Below are 15,194 nucleotides of genomic sequence, written 5' to 3'. Positions count from 1 at the left end.
GAGACCCAAGTTTGGGAAACCCTGCACTAGAGCATGGATGGAGAACATGTGCGCCCCCCCCCCCGGGACTATATAGCTCCCATCATCTCTGACCATTGGCCATTCTGGCTGTGCTGATGGGAGTTCAATCGTAGAATTGTAGAGGTGGAAGGGACCTTGAGGATCATCTAGTAGTCCAATGTCCCATGCAATGCTGGAATCTCAACTAAGTGTACACAATGGATAGCCAACAACAGGCGGAGGACAACACACACTCCCCATGCCTGCACTGGAGGAGCCACAAGGGGAAAGTGGTGCCTCCATCCTGCACCTTGCCCTATCCCTTTGATTCCAATAACTCATCTCCAGGACACTGGCAACTCAGTAGGGCCCTTTGCCATGTCCACGAGGCAGCAGGAGACTTCAGGCTGAAGCATGCACCCTTTAATAGGGTGCAGCCTGTTTTAGCCCACATAGTCCTCCACCATCTACTGATGCTCACAGCTGGCTCCAAAATCTCACAGGAATAACACTCCAAACTCTTACTGGTTTGTCTTTAATCTATCCTTACCTTTTAATCAGGCCTGTGATGAGCTGTCCATGGTCCTGACCAGTTGAAGAGTACCCTGGTCTGTTGCTTAACCCATATCGGCATGCCCTTATAGGCTTCAGCCTGGAAACTTTGATTTAAATGAGGAGCCTTCCAACTCCTTGGGGGCCACAAAACACGTACATCCAGAATAAGTTTCTGGATTTGAGAGCTCCTTTGCTTATCTGCAACAGCTTCAATTCTAAGCTTTAATCTCAGCAAAATACAGTCGCTGACAGTGGATGAAATCACTGCCTTGCGATTTTACATGTTACCACATGGCCAACATTTTTATTAAACAAGGTCAGTTTGCTTTAAACCTGCTGTTCAGTGTCTACTGGGCATTAGATAGCATCAGACGATGTGGTGCCATGGAAATTCTATCCAGTGATTTCATGAGCCTCTGCTAAAGGAGCTATCTGATTTCCATTGTTAGCAACCCTGTGTTTCCAAAAATTGAAGCTCCATTTTGTTTTGAATTCATTGATACATCAGTGACACAGTGAGGCAACCTTTGCCTGTTCTCCTCTGTGGGTGGAGCAGGGATGGATCTCGGAGCCCTGGTGCAAGTTGATAACATCATGCATGGATGCCAGTGTTCAGAAGCCTCTAGCCAATCTAGGGTAGTTTGTTGCAATATGAAGCCCAATGGTGTCAGGTAAGTGGTCTGTTTTGAATTCCACCGTTATCCTAAATTCCACGAAGCAATCTCCCTTGGATATCTGAGGGTGAGTTCTCTCTAGTGACACTGCCTCTAACATAATACCATAAACAATAAGGTAACCTAATCATCTAGGCATAATCCACGTATACGGTAATTAAGCACATTTTAAGTTTCATTGTTTTTAATGGGAGTGCTTGAATCCCTTCCATTGGAATCAATTTGTTTTAACTTTGGTTGAATTGCTCATCATACACCTATGTTTGGGACAGTTGTAAAAAGAAGTAGAGATTCGCACAAAAGCAGGGGGGAGGGGAGGCGTGATCTTGCATTTTGTACACCTATTTAATTCACACTTTATCACCAGACTTTAATGCTAGTACAAGAGCTGACTATTTCAGCTCAAGGGAACTGAAATTTAATACTCGTATTTTGTACAACAAACAATCATGCCTCTCTGGCTGCTAAAGAAATTGAATCAAGGGTCTTTTTCTTTTTTACTGTCTGTTATAAACTGTAGGGGAAAGGATGCACACAATCTAAATTCTATATCCTGGCTGCACTTTATCACCACATTGAAAATATCTGAATAGCTGCTTCTCTCTTTTTTTATCGGTTTACAAAATCATATTATCCTTACTTAAGCACCGAGCAATAAAGCTGCCCTCTATTGGAAAAAAATGAATTTTTCCCTCCCCAAATTTGTTTGCCAGCATGCTTCTTCCTCCCCACAGGTGTGTTATAATATGCAAATGAGAGGTTTATTTAGTGTGTGGATAAAAGAGCTTTTTAAGTCCTCGTTCCTTCTAACATCTTAACGGCTATGCAGTTTCTTACAAAATATGTTTTATCGTTTCAAGAAATGCTGTTAACCTCGCAGTTTTAAAACTGAATGAACAAGGCCTCTTGGACAAATTGAAAAACAAATGGTGGTACGACAAAGGAGAATGTGGCAGCGGGGGAGGTGACTCCAAGGTTAGCCTCAATGTCACCAAAGCGGGTAAACAGTATGTAGAGTAATTGGTGCATCTGCTGGGGCTCTTTCCTTCCTTGCCATGAACTCCTCGACGGCATTGATAAAAAAGCGAAAAACCAACATCCAGATGTGTGCAATTACTGTCAAAGCAAAAATATTTGCATCCTTGTTTGAGTCTCAAGCCCAACTTATTGGCTTGGGAATCCAAATCGTCGTTTTGCATGTCATACCTGGAATCTCTACATATTAAAAAATAAAAACAGATTTGACGCAAAAGTTGGTAGGGACAAAGCAGCTTGGTGAACATGCAGTGGAAGACATTAGCACACCAGACAATATCACAAGAGCCCAACTAGCTCCCTGTCTCTCCAAGTGAATGATTTAGACTGCTTGTCCCTCACTAACTGGTTTTTACTGGAGCTGGAGGCTGGTGGGCCGTGTTTATTTTGTTTCATTTATTAAATTTATGCCCTGCCCCTCCTCCCAAAAGAATTTAAAAGTATAGCAGCAATCAGTGCAGCATAAAATAACCTTCAGGTGTCAGCCATCTTTACCAACTTCCTCTAAACACCCAGCAGAATAATCAGGTCTTTAGTTGGTGATATAAAAACTATCAAGGGTGTTGCCATCCATACCTTCCATGGAGAGGGAGGCAGCTAGATTATCCCTGCTTACTGAAATATACAGCAATAGGGGCCCATCCATATTGGTGTGCATTGGGAGCCTAAACAGATTTACACTGAAACAGATCCTAGTCAACCTCATGGAACCTACTTCCCAGCTTTGGTCTGCTGCCTAAATTGTTCAGTTGATATTTTGCTCAAATGTCAGGCTAGGTGAGTTTGAGGACAACAGATAGGCAATCTGGAAATCAGGTGCTTCCTTGTTTTGACATTAAAAAAAAAGTGGAAATATTTCCAACATCTGGTTGTGTTTTATTGGTTGGCCACTGAATGTCGGTGAAAGCCAATAGTTTTGGGTTCACAGTAATTGCACGCAATTTTTTTACCAAGCCTTCCCCAGCAGTATGTGCCCATTACCTGAAGCGATGGAGCAGGTCCCAGTCGTATGTCTGTCTCTAACCCTGTGCACGACATAAGCAGCCTCTGTGGCCTCCGCTCCGTCACTTTGCAATGCGATTCTATGTAGTTTTACTTGAATAACATAAAATAACATATATAATGTTATTTATGTTATTTCCCACGTGAAGAACTCCTGTAAACCTTGCCGTTCTGAAACTCAGTGAGGCAGGCGTCTTAGACAAGCTGAAAAACAAATGGTGGTACGATAAAGGGGAATGTGGACCCAAGGACTCTGGAAGCAAGGTCAGTCGCTGCAGTTCGGGACCCGCTATTGTGTTCACGAGGGAGCTAATGTTCACGTAGGAATGGAAATAAATGAGCTATTGAACAGGCACCGTGCAGAAGGCGCTTATCCTTTCCCTCCCAACCCCAGGGGGGCAAGATGAAGTGGTCGCTTGGATTTGTAAACCCTGCATGAGAAATGCAACACATGGTCAAAGCATTAATTAAATTAAAGCCCTTCAACACCAGCTTCATCCCAGTCATGTCCTCAAATGCCAAACCCTTAACTTGCTTTTTAAAAATAAAAATAGAAAATGCTCCGGTTTATACAAGGGCATGGTGGCACCTCAATTATGGAGCACTCACTGAACATGCTTTTCTAAAAGGTCTTCTGTTGATGGACTTACAGTCGTAGAATTGTAGAGTTAGAAGGGAGTCTGAGGATCATCTAGTCCAATGCAGGGATATACAGGGGTCGAGCCTGCAGCCTTGGCGTTATCAGCACCATGCTCTAACCAACTTGAACCACTTAGGTTCAGAATGGTCCTGTTGATCAGTCTTAGAAATGATAGCAAGATCTGAAGATGATATTGCATTGTGTTATATTTAATATACTGTAACCCTGATAATGTCTGGTGGACCTCCCCACCACCACCACCACCCATTGGTGGTACCTTGTTCCAACATCTGGCAGTACCTCCATGTCAACTTGACTCCTGCCACTCCACATTTTAGAAAGGAAGGCCATCTCTCTTGACGGTGTTTTGCAAATCTAACAAGTTTGGAGGCAGATTAAAATGTTACGTTCCTCGCTTATCCCCCTCCCCCTCCGCAACATGAACAACATGGAAAGATCTTCATCCTGCACCTGCCCAGCCATTAGTTGGAACACTGAATAATGCGTCTTTAAATTAAACTATTTCAGCAACTGAACTTGGTGCTCATCATGGTGTGCGAATTCCACATAGCTCAGAATAAAAAAAAAATCAAGTCTTACTCTCAGCCTATTTTTAAAAAAGTGTTTATTACTACAGGCATGCCTGGATAAATTGCGTAATTAGGAGTATAGCAATGGGTGGTATAATGTCAAATCCTTAAAGAAAAAGTCTAAAGCATTATGATGTACAATTACATGCATCTTTCTTAAATCCTGAAATGTCAAGTGTGCAGTCTCGTGTTCATGCCATTCGCTCATTCAAATCGGCAGTGAATTGTGGCCGCACGAACTTGCAGGATGGAAAGCATCCACCGATTTGAAATGCTTACTTAACACTAAGATTAATGTCTTAAATTAAAAACGTAATGGATTTTTAAAAAATTACGTATCTAACAATTTACTACATCAGCAATGCAGGCCCTTAGTGAGGAGAGGTCATAGCTCATTGGCAGAGCATTTCTTTTGTGTGCAGAAGATCCCATGTTAAATCTCTGCCATGGTAGGACTAAGAGAGAATCCTGTCTGAAACACCTGACTACGGCCAGTCAGTGCAGAACACTGACCTAGGTGGACCAAAAGTCTGAATCAATACAAGGCAGCTTCCTCTGATAGTAACAATAAGTACTTTAAACAACAACCCTGAGAAAACCAGGCAAGCCAGTGGTCCCGATCCAGAGAATGCTGCTACGCTTGTTTGTGGACTTGTGCAGATGCAGCAAGACTGTTCCCTGAATTTCCAACGCTCCAGGCCCCTCTCCCTCTCCACCATACTGCAAGCGCTTCCCAAACCAGGCAACTTTCTCCTTTATCAGTATAGTAGGAATTGAGAAGGCTGTTCTTCGTGAGGAAAGACTCATTTGTCTCCTAGCATCCTACACAAGGCTTAGGAGCTGTGACAGGAAATTTGTTTGCCTGAATTTTAAAAAGTGATTTAAATGTAACGGACATTTAGCCTTTTATTTAACCAGCAGTTGGAAGACCAGTCTGGTGTTTTCTTTTCCAAATAAATATATCGGAGCATATTTATCCTAAAAGGAGCCATGCCATAGATCACTTAGGCTACTTAATGATCCTCTAACGACCCCGTGTTCAGGCCACCATTAAACGTCAAGTCGAGAGAGGATAGATATGCTTTATTGACGCTGCGGTTAATTGTGGTAGACTATTTCACCGCCGTTCATTACCGAGGGGCTAATTGCATCCGAAAGTATTGGTTAAGCACATGTAATCTTTCGTAGCATTTTGCTTCTGAAAACAAATTGTTTGCTTATATACGTATGTTTGTTTTGCAAGCCAGGGCAGGCCAATTATCTCGGAAGACGTTTGTCAGTGCCTGTCTTCCCCTCCTCCCTTTCCCCGTGTATTTCAATGAAGCCGTCGCTTATGCCTCTGTACTTGTACCGTACTGTTTTGTTTGTTTGCTCTCGGGCCGCCTCGCGCCTCTGATCTGACACGCACACCCCTTTTTGTTTCCCCAGGACAAGACGAGCGCCCTGAGTCTCAGCAATGTTGCGGGCGTCTTCTACATTCTGGTTGGAGGCCTGGGTCTGGCTATGCTGGTGGCTTTGATAGAGTTCTGTTACAAATCCAGGGCAGAGGCGAAGAGAATGAAGGTGGCAAAGAGTGCACAGACTTTTAATCCAACTTCCTCGCAGAATACCCAGAATTTAGCAACTTATAGAGAAGGTTACAACGTATATGGAACCGAGAGTGTTAAAATTTAGGGGTAGGACTTAGGGCCCTACTACAGTGAGTGGCTGGTGCATCATCATCTTGTCATGCGGTCTTGTGCCCTGTCTGTCCAGTGGTGGTAACTGCTTGCTTATCGAGAGAGCTTCCTCTTTTGGAAAAACAAACAAATGGTTCGGTTAATTTTGGCTGCAGATGTTTAGTATACTTTCCTATATGTTGCTAATAGACATCTGCATTGCAAGGGGTGGTTTTTTTGGTGCTTTTTTATTTTAAAAAATGCATCAAGATATATATATAGAGAGATAGAAATATATTGGATACAATGGGTTTTTAAAATATATATTTTAAAAATCTGCAGGGACGTCTACAGCCTCCCAGAGTGACTGGGGAAACCCAGCCAGATGGGTGGGGTATAAATAATAAAATTATTAATATTATTATTATTCGAAATTTTAGATTTCATGGTGAACATTTATAATTCTGGATGAAGGATGAGGCCAAGCAAGATCCTAGGCAGACATAAGATAAGATGGTTTTTCCAAAAATAATTCTAGGTGCTTTATATATGAAGGAGGATCAAGACTCAGGCTTGGTGCACCTGGTTTTGAGGAAGTCGCTTTGTTCTGTTCTTGGATGTTCTCTGTAGATAGTCTGTTTAGTGAGTTCTGGTGCAATCCTTTCCCTGCTTGTTTGGGAATACGTTCCATTGGAATAAGTTTGTAACAAATTTGAGGAAGGTGATGCCTCAGGATGTGGTGACCGCCTCTTCAGAATCTTTAAAAGATTAGGCAAATTCATGGAGGATAAATCTATCAAAGGCTACTGGTCAATAAGGCTGTGTGCAGCCTCCAGGATCAGAGACAACATGCCTCTGAAGACCAGCTGCTTGGGAGCAGCAACAGGAGAAGGCTAATGTCTTCATGCTGTGCTTGTGCATATCCCAAGAGGCAACCGATTAATAAGGGAAATAGCATGCTGGACTAAATGAACCTTTGCTCTGGTCCACATGGACCATTGCTTTGATCCAGCAGGGCTTCACAATGTTTTTCTTTAAAAAAACAAAAACATCTCCTTAATAAATGTGGCTTACTTCTGAGTCTACATGCATACGATTGTGCTGCTAGTTAGTTTTACTGCATTTGCAAAAAGACTTTCCCCCCAACGAGCTGAAACTGATGTGCCTCGCAGCATGCAGTTTGGAAGGCCACGGCAAAATTCTTCAGTACAGGGTGGCAAGCAAAACTGCAGTTTTTGCTCATGGAAAAAGAGTGCCCTGTTTGTCACAAGCAGGAGAGCTACTCAGGGCTGAAGGAAGGAGAGTAGCTGCTCTTAGGAAAGCATACAGGTGCACTGATTGTCTTCTTTCTTATCCCCCTTCATCTTTGAGCCAGAAATATTTAGGATTGTCAAAACTGTGGTAAGGTACAAATGCTCAAATCCTACATACACATTCAGCTGGAAATACGTTCCATTGAAGTCAATGGGGCTTACTTCTGAGTAGATGTGCACAGTAGGGTGCTGATCATCAGAGGGTCCCAGGCTAGGTTACAACCATTTAAAATTCAGGATTAAAACAGTTAAAGCAAATCACAGGAATAGGGTGGGTCCTAAAACACACACATCTCAGTACAGTCATACCCTGGCTCCCAAACACCTTGGGAGTTGAATGTTCCGGCTCCTGAACGCTTGAAAACTTGAAGTGATTGTTCCAGTTTTTGAACATTCTTTTGGAAGCCAAACGTCCAATGGTGCTTCAGTGGCTTCCGATTGGCTGCAGGAGCTTCCTGCTGCCAATCAGAAGCCGCGCTTTGGAAGTCGAACATTTTGGAAGTCGAACGGACTTCCGGAAGGGATTCTCTTCGTCTTCCGAGGTACGACTGTACACCTTAATAATACCCACAAGACCAGTGATATGGCAATTTAAAACAAAACAAAACACAGAGCAAACAAAGTTTAGGTGTAAGCCTGTAAATGTTAAGCGTTTTATTTTGCCACCTCAGACTTTAAAAATAAAGACATTCTATTTATTATTTTTATTTTTATTCATGCAGTGCTGGTGCGCACGGCACTGCACAGCAGGCAAAGTGTGCCTGTCAAATAGCAGGCCCCTGCCCCAAGGAGACAGCAGCCAAAAGGCATACAACAGAACCATACAATGCAGAACAAACACAGTATGACCAGAGATTGGCGTGTAGCTGGAGAGCACCGAGAAATAGGTGGGTTTCCAGGAGGGGGGTGAAGAAGACGTGGGAGGGGGCTTGGTGCACATGGAGTGGGAAAGTATAGATTCCCTTTCTAAAAAGGTTTCCTTGCCCATTTGTCTGTTACCTTTTGTTTCTGACAGAAACAATTTAAGAGGGAACGTGGCTTTCAAAACCTTTCTGTGTTCTTGAAAGTTTCCTCTTTCTGTTTCTCCAGCAGCAGGTCCACTTGTGCAAGGTAAAGGTAAAAAGGGACCCCTGACCATTAGGTCCAGTCGTGACCAACTCTGGGGTTGCGGCGCTCATCTCGCTTTATTGGCCGAGGGGGCCGGCGTACAGCTTCCAGGTCATGTGGCCAGCATGACTAAGCCGCGTCTGGCGAACCAGAGCAGCGCACGGAAACACCGTTTACCTATTTATCTACTTGCACTTTGATGTGCTTTCGAACTGCTAGGTTGGCAGGAGCAGGGATCGAGCAACGGGAGCTCACCCTGTCGCAGGGATTTGAACCACCGACCTTCTGATCGGCAAGACCTAGGCTCTGTGGTTTAACCCACAGCGCCACCCACGTCCCATTTGTGCAAGGTGCTAAGCCATTTTTAACGCACGGCAGCAAAAAGCACACAAACTCACTTGGTGGGAGGAGGAATTATGTGGCGAAACCCAGATATTTTTCATGAGGATTTTTACATAGAGGACACTGGGTAATGTAGTGAATGACATCCTTCATAACCAGTTTACATGAAGGCTGTTCCAAAGGTAGCTTCTTAAGAGTAGCTAGACAGAAAGACAGAGGGCAAATTGATTTTGGTCTTGCAAAACAAGCTGGCTTCTGCCCATAATCAGACTTTTTGCAATAAGGAGAGTGACAGAGCACACTATCTAACCCTCCTGTAAACAGTTCAGAATAAATAACTCCATACAAAGACAATGTCTTCTAATCTCCCCACAAACCTCATTTAAACAATTCAGGAAGAATGCCCAATGAACAGGCTGTCCAGAAGCAACCTTTGTATCATATAACCTCTCTAATTAATGAAACAAAAAGCACTTTAAACTCCCACCCCACCCCTTGCTTCATTTATAACTAGGATTATGTAGAATTCACCTGTCCAGTAATGAATAAGGCGCCAATGGTTGGGTGGTTCCATCCTTTAGCAGAAACATGTCAGTTTCCTTAGTCTTTCCCTGGTTAGTAGCTCTCTATCTTTCCATGTTCCTCGTGATTCGGTGTTTCTGTTTTAAATGGCTTTTAATCTGTTTGCTTGTTTTCACCTTTGTGCGCTACTTTGAGATTTGTGTTAAAGTAGGTGATTACAGAAACACCATAAAATGAATGTATTAAAGCTTTACGCAGGTCTCAGGCAAGAAAAGGATGCATCTGCAGCCAAGTCCAGAGGTTTCCCCATCCTCAAAAAGCAAAGAGATATGTCAACCATGTTCCTTTTGTCCCACATTTTTGTCAACTATCTGTTTTCGCTCTGTTCCGTTTTTCAAGGTCGATTCAGGAGGCTTCCCCCAGAAGCTAAGCATTCCCCTCCAATGCTCTGCATTCAAAGTCAAGGAGGGTCACTCGCCCATTTTTGGCACCACCCAACGCACAAAAAAAACCCTTATAGCTGGTCTCTCGGGACAATCTCAGTTACTGCAGAGGAGTGGGATTGTCTTAATCCACCATAAATGTCCTGCTTTGGGCCTTGTGTGTTTGTGTGTGTGTGTTGCTTTTGTCCCATAATATGCCACGTGTAGCCACGTTATTGCCACGATTTCAACAAATAAACTCATTTTATTGGAGAGTTTGGCCCTGGCCCAACAAAACTTAGTGGTGCCAATGTCCCGTTTCAAATCAATGGGCCTTTAAAAAAGAAAGAAAAAGAAATTGCAAAGAATGAGATGCTTCTTTCTAAAAGAAAGCCTGCCATGGATTTGGCATTCTGAAACTTCAGACCTCATCCCCAATAGGATTCCAGCCCTGGAGTGCAATTCTATGCATGTTTGCTCAGAAGTAAGTCCCACTGAGTTCAGAGGAAGGGCGGTTACTCCCAGGCAGGTCTAAACCATTTTTTTTATTTAAACAGGCCTTTGAGACAGATTTTGAATTATTCACATTATGTATATACTTTTTTTTACAGCTGTTATTTTTATTAGCCTTTTAAGTATTTGCAACTTGCCTTAATTTTAACCAAAAGGAAATCAAGGTAGAAGTGGAAAGGAAGGGAGGGAGGAAGAATTCGGCTAAAGTCAAACACTTTTAAGTCCCATTTATTTCTGTGGAGATAAGCATATATTTGGATTTTGTTTTCATTTAAATCAATGGGGCTAAAAGGGTCTTCACTTTGGCTGGATTTTCATTTAAAAATACAGAAAGCCTGTAACTTTTTTTATTCAAAAAATGCAGTAAACTAGATAATATCAGCTTGACAAGATTTACGAGCTAATTTGTGAGAAAATTCCAAGCCTTACTGCTATCACATATACATGAAAATGGATTTGGAGGGGTGGGGAGGAACATGAGATTGATTCCTAGTAAAACTGGGCGACTGAGTAACATTTTACACTTGCCCACAGAGATTTGACTTTTCCTAAATTTTAACAGAACAAGAATCTCCGGTTTGATCTCTTTTAGAGCATTGATTATTATTATTATTATTTTAAAGAGTGTGTTAAATGCTCTTATATCTATATCATTATATAAACAGTTAACGTGATAATGCAGATGTCTACACCTAGATATTTTTGGTGTTTGCTGTGCACTGGTTTTATTGGGGAACAGAAATATTGTAACACTTCCTTTCTGCCTTCTCCTTTTTCTTCTCCCTCTCTCCTTTTCTGTCCTTTCTCCTGCCTCCCAGCTGACCTTTTCTGAAGCCATACGAAACAAAGCCAGACTATCCATCACAGGGAGCATGGGAGAAAACGGACGCATTCTGACTCCCGACTGCCCAAAGGCTGTACACAGTGGAACTGCAATTAGACAAAGTTCGGGATTGGCGGTAATTGCATCAGACCTACCATAAAAACCAAAAAAATATCCGAGTGCCTTAATTAAACTGTGTCAGTGACTGACGGGAATACAGCATGGACTGTAACACGACACGGGGAAATGTCATTGATGAACTTAGAAATGGGCTGAGCATGGGAAGGGCATCCTGGCATGCCAGACATCAGCAGCAGCAAATGTGTGTGCATGGTCTCAGCTCGGAAACCCAAACTCAGATTTTATATCAGGAAAAGAAAAATTATAATTTAGTTTTGTTGGGGGGAGGCGGGGTTGGGACAGGAATATTAACAGTGACAAATTTCACTTGAGCGGACTTTAAAAAAACAAAACACCAACTAATAGGACTTGCCAATTTAGCGCATTAAAACTGTGAAGAATACACAAGAGGAAAAGGCTACCTTTTGGTCTTTGTCTAGGCAACGTGGAGAACCAACTGCTATAGAAGTCAATGAACATGCTTACCTGTGTTTCCCGATGATCAACATTATACAGTGGGAAGACTGTCCGGCTGTGGAAACAAGTCACTAAACTGTGATAAGAAAATAAATATGTAAATCCTGTGAAAAAATAAAATAAAAGAAATTAATTACTTTTTTCTTTGGGGGAAAAAAGAGGAATATTGAAACATGCTTGCTTTTTAACGGATGTAAATTCAGTAGAGGACAACACAATTCTTTTTTCTAACCATCTTAGGGAACAATTCATTGCAATAATTGATATAAAATGTCATCACTGTAATAAAATTCAGAGACTTTTTTTTTATAAACATTGTTGGTCATCCTCATTCTGTCCCATCATTCCGTGTTCCATGGATTTGCATCTGTCTAACTACAAGAAACCAACAAATAAGTTTAGAGAACACCATCAGTCTGCAGTATAGAATCAAAAGAGACTACGGGTCACTCATGTTACCGATATTATTTATAATCTTGTTCTGTGTAAGAAACTGTGGTTTTTGTACCCACCAAAAAAGAATAAAACAACAACCGTTCTTTTAATACCTGCTGACCTGGAGTTGTTTTCTGACTATCAGGAATGCTGTTCCCAACAGGTCAATAGAGCTGAGGGCAAATTGTATTTGAGACAAATTTGCATTCTGATGCCAAGAAGTGTGGCCGGGCTTGAGTTTCTGGCCAGAGAAGCAATGGACTGTTCTTGACTTTGCTACTGGTTCACTCCAGCATAATAATCATATGTACAGCAGGCAGGGATATATGTATCCTGTGCTTTAAAAATAAATCTCCTCTGAGGGAATCCAAATCCCGCAACAGCAAAAATGTGTGATTCTGTATCTTGCATACATTATGCAAGTTATGCTTGTGTGCTTGGTGACTCAACCATTGCACAGTCTATTCAGCTTTTTTCTTTCTGTTTTGCATAATATATTCTGCTTATCATGGGGGAGGCTTTGTAAGTCACAGAAGCCCACCGCTGAGCACTGGAAACTATGTTCAGCAATTTCCCTGGCTTCTGAGATGTCACGACGCACAGTCCACACCCTGCTGAGGATCTGTCCCTAAACCACTTTCTTGGCTTTTGGCTGCACATGTGCAGGATTTCATCATTTGCAAAGGCCCAACAGAAGGGAGGCAGTCACAAAGTAAGACTTCTAAATGGACTCTTGGTCTATTTAACCCAGTATTGTCTACACTGGCAGGCAGTAGCTCTCCAGGGTTTCAAGCACGGGTCAGTCAATCAGCAATATGAGCAGCCAGATTTTGCTGGAAATTGAGAACTAGCTTCCCCAGTCCCCAATCCAGGAAGGGAAATTGCACATCTAAACAACATGCACTTAAGCAATGGATTTACTACTCAATTTGTGTACATCTGCATGCACCGTTTTTGTGTTCTATTTGTAACAGTTTTCCTGTCTTCTCACCAGCAAATCCGAAGCTTAAGTAAAGGCTGCTCTATGTCTCCCGACAAAAAATGCAGGAGTTGTTAGGATATTTCCGTTCCACCTTAAAAGGGAGCAGGCTGTGAGTCACAGAGTCTGCGTATTTCCTGTTCACAGGATGTTTATGTTGTCTGTTGCTTTCGTTTTCTCTCTGTGTCTGGAGACACTGACGCAGGCAGTCATGTCTTTCTTTGCACTGATCAACGCTGAATAAAACTTGTAAATAGTGCTCTCCTGAGTGCAACTTCTGGCTGTGCATTATCTGCTGATAAGAGTGTGCATGAGCTCTGGAATGTGGCAAGATATTTTCTAGAAACTCATGTCGCTAATTGCTGATACTGCGTGCCTACGGGAGATCGATGGATCGTCCGGCAGACGGCTTGGGGCCATGATGGACTTTGTCTCCCTGGCAGTATCCCAACAGGAGCCACCTAATTCTCTTATTGGATTATTGGGGTAATATGAATGCCCTCTGCCCTTCTGATCCCTGCCTCCTGGTCTAGCAGAAAAAGAGCATGGGTTGAAGGGGATTCCATGCCTTTCTTTCTTTTCCCTTTGTGCAACCCAAGGAAGAACTGTGCTGTTAATAAATCCTGCATTGGGCTAGTAATTGATACAGTGGTGCCTCGCAAGACGAAAATAATTTGTTCCGCGAGTCTTTTCGTCTTGCGATGTTTTTCGTCTTGCGAAGCACGGTCCGTCGCAACTGCGCCTCTTCAAGCGGCTTAAAAAAAAAAAGCGCAAGACGTTTTCGTCTTGCTAAGCAAGCCCATAGGGAAATTTGTCTAGCGAAGCAACGCAAAACCGAAAAACCCTTTCGTCTAGAGAGTTTTTCGTCTTGCGAGGCATTCGTCTTGCGGGGCACCACTGTATATCCCTGCAAGAATATTGGAGTATGAAAAATGAACTCTGATGCCCAATTCAGGATCTTCCCACCCTTCTGTTTGAAGAATATAGAACCAAGTTTCTTAGGAGACCCACATGGTTTTACATTCCCAATGCTAATTCTCCAAGACAACTAACAGCAAGTTCAGTCCTTACATCCAAGCCAAACCCCCAGCCATTTCTGCATGTTGTTGTTGGTACATCTCGTAACGTCCAAAGGAAAAAACTTGGGCAGACTGTAGATCTTCATGCTGTTTGTGAAACCCTCTGCAGGTTGGAACGCTACATTCCAGAATGCCAAAATGAAAACAAATTCAACTAGCAGTACTTCTTGGAAGCACCAAAATTACTCCCAATTCTGTCATCCCAAGACATAAAGGAACATATAGCAGTTCTAACAAGGGACACTGAAAAACAAAACTTTGGGGCTGTGAAAAACTTTTAAAGGTGTAAGATTCCACCTCTCCAAGACCTCTTCTCCCTTCGCTTGCATGGATAGTTGTCTGGAGGCAGAACTACACCCTTACACCAAGCCAGGTTGGTCAGAGGGGTGGGCCTCATTGAAGAAAAAAGCAGTTTGGGAAACAGATATGGAGAGCAGCATGATAGGTGGCACTACAGAGTACAGGAGTGGAAGAACTTGATACAGGCGTGCCATTTTTGGGCTCCACGTAATAACCAACTGTTTTGGTAGCATCATTAATATATTTTTATTCAGATCACAAGATTGCAATCTCACATGAGCAAAGTCCATATCAGGCCATCTTACAGACACAAAACTTTAGAAATTATGGTTATGATGTTTTTCCATAATGGCAGTCCATTCAGGTAATTAGTTTTATTTTTGCTCAACAAAATGTGAGTTCTCTCTCCCCACCCCCACCCCCCGCCCCTGTGGAAACCCATTCTGGAAAACATTTGTGGATGACAATAGTTTTTTCATGTTTTATTGTAAAGATGTATGAGAGTAACAAACGAGACAGAACTTCTTTTGCTCTCAGCACAATCACAGTGACTCAAATGTTGTGGTATTAGCCCTCTAAGGCCACTGCTTGCAACATCTGAAAAAGCA

At 42.5% G+C, this 15,194-nt stretch overlaps 2 protein-coding genes across 6 annotated transcripts in view; one reads left to right on the top strand and one right to left on the bottom strand.

Moving 5' to 3' along the window:
* Positions 1-11,628, top strand: part of GRIA4 (glutamate ionotropic receptor AMPA type subunit 4) — a 229,393-nt gene extending 217,765 nt beyond the window's left edge. Inside the window, exons 14-16 of one of the 5 annotated variants that reach the window (XR_014008980.1) lie at positions 2,090-2,204; positions 3,416-3,530; positions 5,925-6,059. Coding sequence is in view for 4 of the 5 variants with exons in the window: in XM_081197627.1 (XP_081053753.1) it covers positions 3,416-3,530; positions 5,925-6,059; positions 11,192-11,356 (415 nt within the window). In the remaining variant the exon portion in view is untranslated. Of the gene's footprint in view, positions 1-2,089; positions 2,205-3,415; positions 3,531-5,924; positions 6,196-11,191 lie in introns of those variants that run through there. The other 4 variants (XM_081197627.1, XM_081197626.1, XM_081197628.1 and 1 more) reach the window with 4 other exon arrangements.
* GUCY1A2 (guanylate cyclase 1 soluble subunit alpha 2) overlaps positions 1-15,194 on the bottom strand; it is a 503,968-nt gene that overhangs the window by 175,199 nt on the left and 313,575 nt on the right. The gene's annotated exons all lie outside the window — the stretch shown is intronic.

This window comes from Podarcis bocagei (assembly GCF_964188305.1).
Source record: "Podarcis bocagei genome assembly, chromosome: 6".
Lineage (NCBI taxonomy): Eukaryota > Metazoa > Chordata > Lepidosauria > Squamata > Lacertidae > Podarcis > Podarcis bocagei.
This window is presented reverse-complemented; position numbering and strand designations above follow the sequence as displayed.